The sequence below is a fragment of the Dysidea avara genome, chromosome 13 (genome assembly GCF_963678975.1).
Source record: "Dysidea avara chromosome 13, odDysAvar1.4, whole genome shotgun sequence".
Classification (NCBI taxonomy): Eukaryota; Metazoa; Porifera; class Demospongiae; order Dictyoceratida; family Dysideidae; genus Dysidea; species Dysidea avara.
In genome coordinates, this window is record NC_089284.1 from 15,107,104 (window position 1) to 15,123,560 (window position 16,457).

General features: G+C 36.7%; 2 protein-coding genes and 1 long non-coding RNA gene across 4 annotated transcripts in view; 1 reads left to right on the top strand and 2 right to left on the bottom strand.

Annotated features, from left to right (window-relative positions):
* Positions 1-1,203, bottom strand: part of LOC136242101 (uncharacterized) — a 42,110-nt gene extending 40,907 nt beyond the window's left edge. Inside the window, exon 1 of one of the 2 annotated variants that reach the window (XR_010694476.1) lies at positions 929-1,061. Coding sequence is in view for 1 of the 2 variants with exons in the window: in XM_066033487.1 (XP_065889559.1) it covers positions 929-1,058 (130 nt within the window). In the remaining variant the exon portion in view is untranslated. Of the gene's footprint in view, positions 1-928 lie in introns of both variants that reach the window. The other variant, XM_066033487.1, reaches the window with a different exon arrangement.
* A 493-nt stretch (positions 1,204-1,696) lies between these two features.
* On the top strand, positions 1,697-4,016 carry LOC136243078 (uncharacterized). The gene is made up of 2 exons (XR_010694745.1): positions 1,697-2,165; positions 2,268-4,016. It is a non-coding gene; the product is annotated as an uncharacterized lncRNA (long non-coding RNA).
* A 7,878-nt stretch (positions 4,017-11,894) lies between these two features.
* On the bottom strand, positions 11,895-16,206 carry LOC136243220 (uncharacterized). The gene is made up of 2 exons (XM_066034734.1): positions 12,292-16,206; positions 11,895-12,214 (listed from the first exon to the last, which is right to left on the bottom strand). Exons 1-2 carry the CDS (start codon positions 14,874-14,876, stop codon positions 12,121-12,123), a joined length of 2,679 nt encoding a protein of 892 aa, XP_065890806.1. The 5' UTR covers positions 14,877-16,206; the 3' UTR covers positions 11,895-12,120.
* Between the last annotated feature and the right edge of the window lie 251 nt (positions 16,207-16,457).

Below are 16,457 nucleotides of genomic sequence, written 5' to 3' on the forward strand. Positions count from 1 at the left end.
TATGCAGATGACGTATTGTTGTATTCTCAAATAACATCAATTGCTGACTGCTTAAGTTTACAACAAGACTTAGACCTACTTTTTCAATGGGCCAACAGATGAAAGATGACATACAATATCCTGAAATGTGAGCTCTTGGGAGTAACAATCCAACACAATCCTATCTTGCACGCGTATTATATTGAAAGTTCTCCTATTAAGGAAGTTACATCTGCCAAATATCTAGGGGTCACCATAGACAACAAGCTTACCTTCAATGACCATATCCAAACAATCACCAATAAAGCTAACCAAATCAATGCCTTTATTTACAGAAACCTGCGCCACTGTTCAAGCACTGTGAAATGTAACTGCTACAGAAGTACCAGTCGCCAGTGCTTGAATATGCATCACCTGTATGGGACCCCCATACCTTAAATGGTATTAATAAAATTGAAGCAGTGCAGAGAAGAGCGGCCAGATTTTGCCTTAAGGATTTTTTAAGTCACTCTAGTGTTACTAACATGCTAAGCACACTCAACTTACCTCCTTTACAACAAAGAAGAGAGAGAGCTAAACTTATAATGATGTATAAAATTATTAATGATCTTGTTGATATCCCCAAAGATTACTTTACCCCTAATGATTAGCGATTAAGAAAAGGATACAAGCAACTGATGACAAACATTGACTCATATAAATTTTCCTTTTCCCCCTCTGTGATTAAATTTTGGAACCCCCTCCCCCTACATGGTTAATTCCCCTTCCCTGGATAATTTTTGTAATAAATTAAGTAATTATATCTGTGCGTTATAATCATTTATGATTTCTGCACAGTAAAAACAAATAATAATAATAATAATAATAATATTGAGCTTTTTACTCCGCAGTGGGTCGGTCACACATAGAGTAATGGTAATAGCTACATTGCACTTAATAACATGCTCACTTTTATTGTCTGTTGCTTCAATCAAAGTAGCATCTCCAAATCCAGCGTGGATTACAATAACCTTGAATTTCACGCCAGGTAAATCCAATTCTCCCGTGTTGTACAGAAAACCGTTGAGTTTTTTAGCCATGTTTAGCTAGATGTCTCGACTGGCGAGATGTCTAGATCCCCTGGTGGGTACGCGTCTCTATACTATCTGTGGCGGTAGGTAGTTACTCCGAGAGTAGCTAGGTCTGTAGCTACTCTTGAAGTCAGTACACCACGATCGAATGCAAGACTTGCATTGCTGCGGCCTTTTATTTTTAGTCTCACGTGCCAAACGGTTTGTGGGGTAGAGTAACTCCCTAATATCGCAAGGGCTGGTTTGGGGGGGTGCTTGGGGTGCTGAAGCACCCCCCTCCAAAATTTTATCATGTGCAAGCTAGGAAGTTTCTAGAAGTTGCAGTATAGGTCCAATTGCATCTTACCAGAGGCGTAGCCAAGGGGGGGCAGGGGGAGGCATTTGCCCCCCCCCCCCCCCCCCCCCCCATCACCGTAGTGTTTTTTTTAATAAAAAAACCTCCGTCACAAGCTTACCTGACACGAAAATGACTATAAATTATATGCGCTACTACGCGGTACCACCAGGGGTTGCTAGTGAACGCGCACACACAACATTCAACTCGCTCGTGAATCCACCGAACGAAAATATTATTATTATTAGCTATTATATTGTTTAATTAACAGAGCCCGCCTGGGCATAAGTGCTAATGTACATTAAATTAAAAGTAATTGTATAGCTAATAATTGTTTGAAGCTGTCAATAGTTTGTTGGTTGATGATGTCTTGTGGTAGTCCATTCCATTCTGGTATTAGAGACACACTTCTATATTTAGCCTAGATTAAGCTCACGTGATAGAGCATTTTCGAATCTAAAGAGTGACCCGCTCAAAGGACCTTGCCGCGGCAGGAGTCACAACTCACAAGTGACAAAGGAGGCCAGATGACGCTAAGAACCTAATGCCTATGAGGTCATAAAGTGTTAGCTAAATGTACCAAGTTTATTTTCTCGAGTCGATCACACTAGATCTTTGTACGGCATGCAGTGCTGCCAGTGTAGTCGGCCTATTCCAAGAGGGCGGTTCTTCAGAACCCCCTGGCTACGGGCCTGGATCAGTCACAAGCTTACAAGTTCTGCTAGCAAGAAAGACCGGTGGGATTTCATGCAATACGTGGCATTTGAATTTCGCCGAGTGAAGTGAGTGAACATGTCATCCTGTCAGCAGTGTGCTAGGACTGCAACACAAGCTGTGGCTAACGTAAAGTAACTTGTATTAGCACTAAAATATTAACAATATAGCTCTACCGGACTGTGGATGAATTTGTTGGAGTACAGTTGTGGCACGTGCGATGATGCTCGACGAATATACCTCCATTGAATCATTGATAAAAGATAAGCAATCAGTACTGAAGTAGTTACGTAGCTAGTTGTGTGAGCTGTAATAATACAACACCGTAAGTTGGCTAACCCACCATTGGGTCATTAGCCCTTTTTGCAATCATGAATGATTTTGAGCGTTTCGTGGGGGCATGCCTGCCCCTCCATCACCTAGCTAGCTACGACCCTGCATCTTACGTATGCATGGGCAATGAAAATATGGATAGAGAACAGGGGTGGATCTAGGATTTCAGAAGGGGGGTTGTGTCTAGTTACTACTGTTATATATGTGGTCTATATATTTTAAATACAGTAAGTAGCTACCTAGGGAATGCCCCCAAAATGGCATCCATGTTTGTTGTATACTTCCGATCCAACTCCACATTTCTCCACCCCTTTGCTCTTTGGCCTGTTCCACTGCCCCTTGTACTATGCCAGCAGAAGCAATCACAATTATGTTGATAAGTTATAAATATTTTTTGGGTGAAATTATTATCAGATTCAATGAAACTGGTCACCAGGATTCCTGGATCTGCCCACAAAACAGTGACAGCAATCCTACTTTGTAGTATAACATCTACAACAAGATAATGTTTTTCCAACAAATACAAAACAATTAAGCTTGTAGTTGTATGCGACTGTTTGTTGTTGTTTGCATGCTGCTTGCTGTTGCCTGTAGCAGTGGTTGCAGCAAGCAACAAATAGGCAACAGTTTTTCTGTTACGTTGGATATCTGAATTATGTAAAAGTATAGAAGGGTAGCAGTCAGTCATGATCATTAGCAATGTGACTGTTCTATTAGGGTGGTTGATTGCTCCATTGGAATATCTAAAGCTTTGTACCAATGCAAAATAAGTATAATCCAATTGCCTGAATTTACCAGACCAGTTTCTGGAAACCTCAGAAACCATCCTGGAGCTGCCCCTGGTATTCTGCTATGTTGCCATTTTCTCCTTAAGGAAGAGTGCATGGGTTTAACACAAAGAAAAAAGAAAAATTGAGAAATAAACCAAACAACAGCAAGCAACCAAGCAGTATATAGCAGTAACAGGAAAAAAGAAGTAGCAGCAATTAAGCAGCTTGTAATGCAAGCAAACAGCAGTAAGAAAGCAGCAGCAGTAGAAGAAACATTGCAGCAGCATACAGGCAGTAGCAACACAGTATGCAGTATGCAAGTAAGGAAGCAGCATCTAAGTAGCAGCAAGATATAGTGCAGCAGCAGTATTGGCAAGCAAGCAACAGAAATTAACAGAGTAGCAGCAAGCAACAGCAATTTAGAGAGTAGCAGCAAGCAGTAAACAAGCAGCAATGGAAATTGAAGCAAACAGAAAAGTAAGCAGCAACGGTAGCAGCAGTTCAGAGGCTAGCAAAAAACATAGTGTCTCCAGTAATTGTCAATTGATGTTTTGCAGCAGAATTGAATTTCAACACAAATACTGTTGGAAAGACTGCTCCACTCATATAGATGAAAGCATGATGACTATGATAGCAAGTGGGCTGGAGGGCCTCAGAATATATATTTGTTTTCTTATTTGAGTTTGTAGTTTGTGGAAGGGTAGCAAAGAAAGAATAACTAACCATATTTCTAAACGTAATATTCATCAATGTGTATGGCTTGTAACAGTTTAGCTTCCTGATGCTGTAGACTTTATTAAGTTTCTGTTGGTTTAATTATTGGTACTGATTTGTATAATGTAGCCAAAGAGGTTTCACACCTTGTCTCTTGTTTCAATGCTTCATAGTATATACATGTATACCTATATTTTTAATTTAAAATTAGCTAAATACATCATAAGGACAACATTGGTTGATGTTCTAGATTTTCTACAACACTGTGAGCAGTGGGTGGGTTATTGTCATTATCCAGTAGTGCTATTGTTATTATTAATAGCAATTGGCAGTCAAAGCTTTATGTAATAAAAATGTGATCTTATTTGTATTATAGGGCTTAAAGCCTTCTCTTCATACATTAATTAAATGATAAGTAAATGGCTCAGATGCTCATTGATGGGCCATTGCGGTATTATGAAAGAAACATCAAATAGCTGCCAAACTAAATTACCCAGACTAAAATGTGGGCAGCAAAAGTGCATGTACATGCAAGTACAGTATGCATGATATGCCATAACACAAAATGAGTATTTGTAATTGCCAGTTTTAGTATTATGACCCACAGTGGCATGTAGTAACATATATGGTCTGGGATGAATATTCCACATCTATGCTTAATGATTAGTAAATATGTACAATAACATGGGTAGCTATAGCAGTGGAATTTGGGATAAATTCCATGCGTGTTGCATTGAAAATTGGTAAAATTTTCACAAGGTGAAGCTGAGTGTAATTTCCACTTTCAATGCAACAAGAGTGGTATTTATCCCAAATTTCATTGCTACCCATGCTATTCCATGTTAATACTATACTCATTTTTTCATTGTCAAGCAACAATTTTTAGAGTGTTGCTGCTAGCAATGGTTGTCAAGGAGTGGTTGCTAAGATGCAAATAGCAAATCTCCCAAAATTATTTTCCTGGCAATTGTTGCCATGGAGACAGTTTCTAATGTAATAAGCGTTCTGGCCCTTCTAGGTCATAGCAACTAGATAGTAGTAACCAACAACAAAATTAATGTCACACTGAACAAAAATTCTACTCAGTGAAATTGCAATTACAACTTTTCACTGATATTAGTAAAATAATTATTATAGATACTATAGACTTATAATACTATTGTGAAATTAGGGATTAATTTCACTGCTGGTATAGGGACTTTTGTATGGGTAGTGAAACAGGTACGTTGTAATTTTCGTCTGTTCTGTAATTGTTTTTGGTTCTGTTACATAATTATGTGTCCAGTTGATCTGTTATGCTTAGCTAAGTTTTTTCTTTTTTTTGTGATGTGTATAGTTAGTATTGTTGTATGTTGTCACTCCTGCAAGGAAGAATGGCTCTAGCTGATTGCATAGTGTTTAAACAAAAAATCAATCATGTTGAGCAATGTATTGGTGCATGATATTGCATAAAAGTATAGTGCATGATGGTAAACATTAAAGGGTGTGAGTGAGAGTGTGTGTATGACATTCTATATAGTATAGTTCAATTGTCATGAAATGAGGAGTTAAGTAATGCCTCTTGGAATGTGTTGTAGCTTTGCTTGGCTGTCTGCTTCTTCAGCATTATTAGGCTGTACATTCCCAGTGTAAACCTAATAATGCTGAAGAAGCAGACAGCCAAGGCTACAACACATTTCAAGAGGCATTGCTTAACTCCTTGGCTGTCTGCTTCTTCAGGAATTTTTGGAGGGGATGTGAGGTTCAGGAAGTTGACCGGGGTGAATGTTAACTCAGTCTTGATAGCTCAGTGGCCTATAGCTACTTAGATCTATAGCTTAAACTAGCTAGCAATGAATCAGAAAAATCACCCTACAGTATTGTCTCATACTTGAATCTTACAAATCCAGGCCTTCGCAGAAAGTCTTGAGACAATTGCAAAAGAGCACAGTGTACTCATTAAAATGATAATTATTTTTAGAAGCATTTAACATGCTTAAATGTTGACTAGCTACTCCATGACAAAGAGTTTTGTAGGAGCTGATACCTCTGTTGGTACATGCACTGATTCCAGAGTAATACTTATTATATGATGTAGGAGTGGTGGTATGTAAATGTGAATTGTATAGTGCAAAATATTGCACTTATCAGGATTTAGGTTCATCTACCATGCTTGTGCCCAATTGCACCAGTTTGTCTAGATATCATACTGAAAGCAGTTATATACATATCTTCATAGTTATATCGTATCTCAAGATGATTGTATACCATGACAATCATCTTGAGATATGCAACTTATTAGTAGCTATGCATGCAGTCATCAGCAAATAAATGTACTTAAGAGCAAAATTACATGCTTGATGTTGTCATGCTATGGACCATATGCTTGTCTAGTTTACACATATAGTGGTAGCATGAACTGAGGCATGAGTTTAAGGGACATGCACTGATTCCAGTGAACTGAGGCATTTACATTGATGTAAATTGTTAAGGGACCTAGGACTATGCCCTGAGACATTCCTGATAAGACTATGACCTTCCACTGTTGACAATGACTTTCCGAGTCCTGGTGGTGAGCCAAGTAGATAGCTAGCCATGTAACTATGCATAGAGTTTTGGATTCCACATAAGTTTGTTTAAATATTTATTATGACAAACAGTATCGAAAGCTTTCAAGAAGTCTAAAAGTATATGATCTACTCTACTTGGTGATAGGTGTCCTTAATATTCATTAGTGATATATCATACCATAAGTTGGCATGACAGACCTGGCTGGAAACTGTGCTGGCATGGGTTTAGTTGCTGAAGGATGGCATGAAAAATAATGTTTCATGATTTACAGCACACTGATGTGAGTAATATTGGTCTGTATAGTTTCCTGCAAAGTGCTTGAATTGAATAGTGGGATGACATTGGCTGATAGCCAATCATAGCAGTATGACTCCTTGATAAATGAATGCGGTGTGTAAAACAGGTGCAATTTGTACATGTGAACAGAGCATAACTTCAGGATCCAGGATGTGATGCCATCAGGTCACACACCTTTGTCTGGTTTAAGGTCACAAATCAAGTTATAGGTTTTCTATGCCAATAGTAAAATACGTATGTTATCTATAACTGGGGTGATAAAGAATGGAACACTGCATGTTGTTATTAGTATCTTTATACATATAGCATGCAGTGTATACAGAGACCATGCATAGCTAATTCTTGGGACAATGTAGTATTTATTTGTTCACTAGCAGTGATATACCATTGTTATCCCTATCATGTAGATTACACTAATGCTTGAGTTACACATTTTCAGCTTCTAAAATAACTTAGTGGCTTAGACTGGACAACAAATGGAAAAATCATACAGTGACCCATTTCAGAGCATTACAATGAAAGAAACAGAACCATTTGCATGTTGATATTAAAATAACTGATTATTCTGCAATGGCTGTAATTCTATGTCTGTCATTGGTTGCAGGCCTAGTCATTATAATCAATAATTGTTAATCATGAAACTGTAGAATCCGTATTGAAATTTGCCATATACTCATCCCTTGCAGTGTAAAAGACATCATTCTTGCGATTGTGTAATACACATGTATACTATGTACTATAAGAAAATAAGATTAATAGCTATTGCCTTCAACTGTCTCCATTTTTCCTGCCCATGCATGTATATACAATACTGGCCAACAATACACAGTATTGTACTATGTGAAATGCACAGTACAATTCTGTCATGATGTACATGTGTGTGTGTTTCAACCTTTACTCTACCTATTATTAAATCCTACAGTAAAGACGCATATAAATATAACGTAGTATAAATATAACGTAGTACACAGTGAAAACTATAACTAGATACTCACTACTCAGTATGTATACAGTAAAGAAGTAGATTTATAGCTACAAATGTTGAAGTATATACACTAAGCATTTTTCACTGTGACTTTCATGTATGGCAATTAAAGTACAGGAGATGACTTGGTGAGAGGTACGATTTAAAGCATACAATACATAGATATTTATGGAAACATCAAATTACTGTTTGAATTTGGCAGGCTGGTAATGTGGTGCAAGGGAAACATGGGAGGCTGCAGATCTAGTATGCTTCTGAAATTGTATTTAAAAGTGTATATATACACATACAGTAAACGAACTGGCAGAGTTGGGGGTGTAACTAGTTACTTTTGTAACTAAGTTACGTAACTGATTACTTTTAAAGTAACTAGTAATATAACTAGTTATTTGTTTTGTAACTAGTAACTTGTAACTAGGAGTAATTGTCTGAAAAGTAGCTAAGTTACAATAGTAACTAATTACAATAGTTACATTGTAACTATGCTTTAAAACAAGAGCACTTCAATATTTGTGCCATATATGCTACAGCCACATTAAGTAGACAGATTCTGTGTACTGTTCTCTATGATTCAGCTTGAGTAACAGACGTAGCAATAATTAAAACTGACCTGAAATAGCCACAGAATTGTTATTTTAAGTGCACGTATGTATTGCATCCCTTAATGATGCATATCTGAGCAAAATTTATGTTACAAAAGCTAAAAACAAGTCATAATTTATACTACGAAAGTAACTAGTAACTAGAGTATTTAGTTACCTTTTAAGAAGTAACTGTAACTAAGTTACATGGGATAAAAGTAACGCGTAACTAGTAACTAGTTACTTTTCTGAAGTAACTATCCCAACTCTGTATACATGTATATGTCATCATTTCTCATTACATAATACAGACAATTTCAGATATCCAACAGAAAAACTGTTGCTATCGCAGCTGTTTGTTGCTTGCTGCAGCCCATGCCACTGGCAACAGCAAGTAGCATGCAAACAGCAAAACAAGCAGCAGCTGACAAAAAGCTTGTTTTGTATATATTTGTTGGAACAACATTAATTATTTGTTTGTTGTAGATGATATACTGCAAAGTAGAATTGATGTCACTGTTTTATGGGCAGATCCAGGAATCCTGGTGACTGGTTTCACTGAATCTGGTATATAGTAATTTTGCCCAAAAAATTTATTATGTTTATAACTTATTGACATAATTATAGGCTGCTTGTGATTGCTTCTGCTAGCATAGTATTAGGGGCAGTGGAGCAGGCCAAAGAGCAAACGGGTGCATGGAGATATGTGGAGTTTGAAACATACAACAAACATGGATGCCATTCTGGGGGCATTCCCTAGGTAACTACTCACTGTTTTTAAGATATAAAAGTGACTGTTCTATTAGGGTGGTTGATTGCTCTATTGGAGTATCTTGATCTAAAGCTTTGTGCCAATGTAAAATAACATTTGTCTGAATTTACTTGACCAGTTTCTGGAAACCTCAGAAACTACCCTGCAGCTGCCCCTGGTATTTTGTTATGTTGCCATTTTCTTGAGCTCCTTAAGGAAGTAAATGTTAAATGGTGTCAGTGCAAGTGTGTGCATGTGCGTGTGTAATATTGAATAGTTTAATTGTTATTAAATAAGTTTAGCAATGCCTCTTGAAACATGTTGTAGCATATAATAGTTGTATTCTGCATCAGATTTACTTACTCCATCAAGATGTTACATAAATGACTCATTTATATGTAACCTCTTGGCCATCAAGGGAGCATCCTTTGAGATTAAGAAATGAATAACTATGATGGTGAAGGAAGAATACTGAGGGAACAGTATCAATTTTTACCAAAGCAACTAAATTTGTGCTTTTGTTCAAATCATTTAAGTAAATGCTACTAGATTAATTCATCTTCACAACAGAGATGTATTTTTGGATTTTCTGTCTGTTTAATAATTGTCCAACAACTGGTAGGCTATTTAAATCACCTAATCCAAATACATAGAAAATTTAGCTATTGCAAAATCACTGTTAGGGTTAGCAAAGAAAAACTTTAATGGCCAAATAGAGTCACATAGCTCAAAATGGGCATTAACAGAGTAGTAATTCAGTGATTGTTAAACGTTATAGTGCATCATTCATATCAAATTTGGATATGTAACTCATAATAACAGATGATTCTTCATGATACAGTGATCCAATTGAAAATTATCAATGGTAGAACAAATCATTCACCCTTTTAATTTGGTTTTCATGGCTGGAACAAGCTGCATGCTTTAGCTTAATATTTGCTAAAACTGAACACATACTGTACTGATACTGTATCTAAATCTAATGTCATTGGCACAACTGAAGGAGTATATTTCATTAAATGATTTTCTTCAGGTCTTTAGATTGTCAGATGCTTTGCAAGCAGCACATTGAATTCCAATTTTGAGTTCAGTTTTAGCAAACATTGAGCTAAAGCAGCTTATTCCAACCATGAACACCAAAACAAAAGGGTGAACAATGTGTTATATCATTGGTAATTGGATTACTGTGACATACCTCAAAAACTCATTGTTGAATCTATGCAACTGGCAATTTCCTTGCTGCTAACTAGGATAATTTTCATGAAATTAAGCTCCATAGTTTGAAATATCCACCTAATTTGTTAGCGTCATGCTGGAATAGCACTCCAGTCTATTATGCTTTTTATTATGCTGGCATATTTGATGCAAGTCTAGTCAGCAATTCGCTGACCCACTTTTGATATTCTCCAGATATTGGCATGCTTCCAACATCACTCGCCAAGGTCAGGCATTCCACTGCTAACCTGAAGAAGATTAGTTACATCGATATCATTCAAAGAAAGAGGTTTTGTGAGTGAAACCTCAAATGCTAAAAGCATGCCAATATCTGGAGCAAATGCTTTTAGTTGCAAATTGACACCTCCAATTGTTGCATTTACATGGAGTCTACAGATTCCAGCTGACTTGGAAGCATAAACCCATGCAAACTAAAGGACCTTTCCAGCCAACATCAAGTAGAAGACAATCGTTACTTAGGCATTTCTACAACTATATTAGCACTGATTACCACTGGGTTAGTAAGACCCTTGACAAATTCTACAGAGCTGGCTTCCTCGTTGATGCTTCATTATAAGTTGTCACCAATTGCAAACATTTTATGCAATAACTATGATAACCAGATGTCTCTGACTGCAGAAGCAATATGACCAGCATCAAAAATGAAATAGTTTTGGTAACTCCTAAATAAAACATCTGTTTGAAAATTACGGACATACGTTTCACTCCCCATGCAGGTGATATGTTAAGGTTACATCATCATTATAGTGTCAAGCTGGAAGGTTATACCTTTTGGTTGACAGTATACATCACTAACTGCAAAGTTCACTCCTGCTATTGTGTAATGATGTCACAAGTAATTTTAGTTTGATATGAGCTGAGATAACTTTATAATCTTGTATCAAGGAAGTGAAAGATGCATCAAGGTAAAACTTCCAGCAATCTAATCTGCAATGATATATAGAAATGAACAAATGTGAAGTAAATGAGATATAGGACCGAATTCCCTTGAGTACTTTGATGTATCCAGGGACCAGGGTATACAAGTATACACACATAGTAGCACATGCACTGATAGTGCTGGGGGGTAGTGGCAAAGGGTGCTGGTGACCCCAAAATAACATGCACTGGTATGCAGACTGATCATGAGCTGCACTGTATACATTGCTGTATACGTGGCCATACACTGGTATATAGACACAGGTATACACAAGTATATATATATCTGCAGGTATAGATGCCACTACATCAATGATCATGAATTGCCCTCATTCTGCATTCATCAACAGCAGAGTAGTGGCTTTAGGGCTATCCACATTATGTATGAAACGTTTTTGAAGGCCATACATAATATAATATAATTATATGTGGCATGGGGGAGGCAAATTACAAAGCACTCTAATCTAACCAGCTAGTGCATGTGCTTATGAAAATTGTATTAAAATGTACACCCATGCATGTAAATGCATCTGGATGCAAATAAATATGGGATCTGTTCTATACAATGAAGGACAATAGGTTATGTGCACATGGAGTAAAACTCCTGGTGCACTGATGCACATCATCCCTTAATTATTTTCATCAAATTAAAACATGTGCATTCATTTAGTGTCACTGGTGGCATGCATAATATTGTATGTGTTCACACATTCATGAATGTGTGGATGAGCAATTAGTCCCTTTAATTAATAATGTGTTGGTCTAGTGTACATACTGTATTGATTCAACAATACACAATTTGAGGGTTGTGCACCAGTAAAAAGTGTGTGAGTACATGGATATAGTATAAAGTGTGTGTATAATATCCAAAAAAACATAACATAAATTTCAGTTGTCATTTAATGAATACTCTAGCAAGGATTCCTGAAAAGTGTTGTAGCCTTGGCTGTCTGCTTCTTCAGCATTATCAAGTTGGATATTCCTGCAAGAAAATAGTAGTAACATTAGTGTGCGTAAATGTGTACGTGCATGCATGGGTAGTTAAATACACAAATTTACCTCAATGCATTTTCTTCAGCTATTTTGTCATTATTATCATTACAGATGTTATCTAATTGACCATAGAGAGGGTAACGCTTTTTCTTTACACAAGATCGAACAAGTTTTTGGACAGCAATGGAACAAAACAGAAAGATGGGAAGCACTACCAAAAATATTGATAGCTCTGTTGTCACATTTTGTAAAAACAGAAAGGTGTTAATATTGACAACCAGTACCATTACCAGTAATATCAGTCCATCTAATGCATTCAGTGACTCATCTTGATATGGTTGAGCCCACATGTGGATCATTGCAATAACAACTAAAGTTGTCTGTAGGTAAAACAACATGTTGTAATAGTTACTGTTACCTACAAATACAATTAACATGATCACTTGACGACATATCAGATAATAAGCAACAAACCAGCGATACTTGTCCTTGTAACATCCTTGAAACTGATCCAGTAATGGTTTGATCTTGATGAAGTTAATTTTCCTACTTAACAATGGCTCCAGCAATAACAACAATGGTAAACCAATTCCTACAACCAGTTCACAGATCACTGCCACAATACCATATATGGCATGATGACCATGGAAATATCCAATGTGTGGAGATGCATATGTGTATACCTCATTAACATCAGTAAACTTGAGTGGTCTCAGTAATTGTAGTGAAGTGGATGCTAATGACATGTAAGATAGTAATAGGAGAAGACAGATAACACGAATGACACATCGACTGACAAGTACTGTTACTCTCACTGAACATCTAGCTGCCAGTACAATTACCAATGTCAGTATTGAAACGGCAACAGCATGAGAGTAGTGGATAAACAACTGGTCTATTCCACTTAGTCCTGTCACAAAGCAAAGTTGTCCAAGAAATTGCGGAGATAGTTGTGCAAAACTTGACAGCACAGAAAAAAATTGAAAAACACCATCTGAAATGTATGGATTATTATCCAACAAGATACCCACCATACTGTAGTAATAGATTATCCCATACACATATCCTGATGATATCTGAAAGTTGAAGTACATTAAACTAAACACACCAACTACCACTACAATCCAATACAAACAGGTCAACACTACCACTAACACTGTCATTCCAGTATTACAATGGTCTACACTGACACAGTCAGTAGAATCATAAGCCAGAGTGTAGTTTGAATTGCACATTCCACAAGCACTTCCGGACCTGTTCTTTTTACATTGACCATTGATTGTTCTTGGTAACTTAAAATAACCTTCTCTGGTCTCATTACGATCAACAAAGTTACAATAATGGTTAGGACACAATGAGGTAGTTGCACGAAGTGTTTCTCCAACTTTCACACTACCAAACCAGTAACCTCTTTTGATCTCATTGTAAGTGTCATGACACTCCACCACATCATGATGGTAACAAACACAAGTCTGAGTCAGATTGTTATACTTATTCCCAGGATGATTGGTACAAGGCAATAACTCCACTACAAGTGTAGTGCTTATCTGCTGCAGTGAATACAAAGTTGAAATTAAGTTTAAAGTGACACTAGTGTTGTTTCCTTCAATGTTTCCACCCTTAAATCGGACACTTAGATTCGTAATATTATCAACCAACAGGTGATTATCACCAAACAGAGAGACAGTAGAGCAATTTACACATTCCACACTGAATTGTGATGGTACAGAAGGCTTCCCAAAATAATCAAAAGTAGCACCATTAAACTTCACTTCATGACCAAGAATATTGTTCTTTATGTAGTAAATGTTGTGATCAGAGTTAGATGATATGTTAACACCATCATTGTTTGGGAAATATAATCTCAGTTCATGTGGCGAAGTAACTATGGGAGATCCGGTACCATTAAGTAAAATATAGCTAAAATTACATGGAATGTGTATCAGTGTTCCATTAACTAGTTGAAAATAATTGAAAAGACATGGTGCATACATAATGTGTTTATCCATGGTATTTTCATTCAATTCATAAGATTTAGGTATGTTAAAATATAACGAATTACCAGCAATTCCAGCTGAGTTGTTTGTAAATGAAACATTAATGTAGGAATTATCTATTAAAAAGGTGTTGTCCTGGTTATTGAAAATTAAGTCTATGTAGATAGCCCCTCCATTTTGCGTAGCCGAATTAGCAATAAACTGAACACTTGCTTCCCTAGTAATGTTAACAGTTGTTCCTTGGCTAAGGTACAATGCTGCCCCATTATCACCTCTGTTGTTCCTAAATATCACATTTCCCAGCAAGTGTACATTACATGCAGGTATGTACATAGAGGTAGCTACATTGTTAGTAAAGCTTGAAGCCACAAGTTGTACACTGGTAAATGAACGTACTTCTGCTATATAAACTATGCTGCTACCAGCAATATTGTTATCAAATATTGTATTCACAATGTGGACACTAGAATTAGAAATGCTCCCATACACATACAAAGCTGCACCATGTCCAGGAGAGACATTGCTTCTAAATTCACAATCAGCTACATATAAATAGAAATTATATGCATCATAAACATCTTCCAGTGGTTCAATATATACTGCACCTCCATTGTCTCCTAAACAATGATTTGAAATTAACTTGACCTTGGTCATGTATATGTCAATACTTCCTTTCAATGTAGCATATAGACAGCCCCAGCATTACTACTGTCTCCATTAGTCGCTGTAACACTGTTTATGATTTGCACATTGTGAAAAACAATCTGTGATGCTGATTTTTTTCTAGTTGCAGGAAAAATTCCTACAGTACTGACAGCAGCCCAACTAGCACCAGATGAGTTTACTGGTTTACTGTCAATGAAATTAGAATTATTTACTACAACTTTTACATTATTCCCAATGATTAAACACCACACATCACTGCCATGGTTGTCATTAAAATTTGATGACAATATTTCTATTGTCAGATTGCTAATTAAAGAGAAACATGGTATAAATACAATACCACTTCCAAAAGATTTCCCTGAGGCAATATTGTTAAACACACTGATCTGTGATAGTACAATTCCATGTAAATTTGGCACTTCGATTGAAAAATAAGCTGCTGTTACATTGTTAAACGAAAACGTAGTCATAGCCATGGCAATTGTAAGCGTTGCATCCAATGAATCTGTGACATTGACATAGATCTCCAGTGCACTGCTGACAACATCACTATGATTGTTACTGTTATAATAGCCAGTATCATTAAAAATACAATTAGAAATGGTAATATTCAAATTATTAAATCCTCCTAATCTCTTAATACTCAATGCACCATACGAATCAGCTGTCAAATTGGAATTATGCATTTTATTAGAAAGTAGATCACAGTTTTCAACCATAACAATTCCAGACACTTGCAAAAATGAAACAGCTTGTATTTGAGAGCATTGAAAGGTACAGTTAAGCAGTGAAATATTACTAGTGATATTAAAAGTCACTCCTGCGATATTTGTTCCATTAGGATCACCACACCTGTCCCACGTGATCCCCTCAATGACCACATTATCACATGACTCACAGTACACACCCCCACTATTGTTACACATGATGGTAGCACCACCACCAGTTACTGTGATGTTGTTTAGATCACCTGATCCCATTTTTATATTACCTTCTAGTGTAACTGATTCTGATGTAATGTTGATTACAGTGTTACTGGTCATATTGAGTAAAGCATTGGATAGTGAAGTACACACACACTCTCCATCAACACAACACGTAGTATTGTCACTATCACCAGTAGTGTTGATGGTGATCACTTTACTATTGACATGTTGACTGGTGATCAAGGTGATCAAACTAATCCAAGCAATGACGGAGGTTAAGATTGTCATCCTACAAAATTGCAGTGTTATTTGTACTAGTAATAGCATGGGTAGCAGTGAAATTTGGGATAAATACCACTAGTGTTGTATTGGAAATGGTAAATTTCACTCGGCTTCGCCTCGTGAAATTTATCCCCATTTCCAATACAACACTCGTGGTATTTATCCAAAATTTCACTGCTACCCATGCTATTCCCAGTTAATACCATATTTGCTGCATATACGCATGCTGTGCATTAGCATTGCTATGTACGCAATTTGTCACTATGTACTAAACACGCGTCAACACTAATTGGCGCTACATTGTTAACATAAATTCTAGCCAATGAAATTGCAATTACAACTTTTTCACTGCTACCAGTGA

What these genes read in the sequence shown, in the direction of transcription:
- LOC136243220 (XM_066034734.1), bottom strand. Translation starts at nt 14,876, where the DNA reads ATGACCAAGGTCAAGTTAATTTCAAATCATTGTTTAGGAGACAATGGA. An exon ending in GCTGAAGAAAATGCATTGAG is followed by an intron (nt 12,215 to 12,291) that starts GTAAATTTGTGT and finishes ATTTTCTTGCAG; the next exon opens with GAATATCCAACTTGATAATG.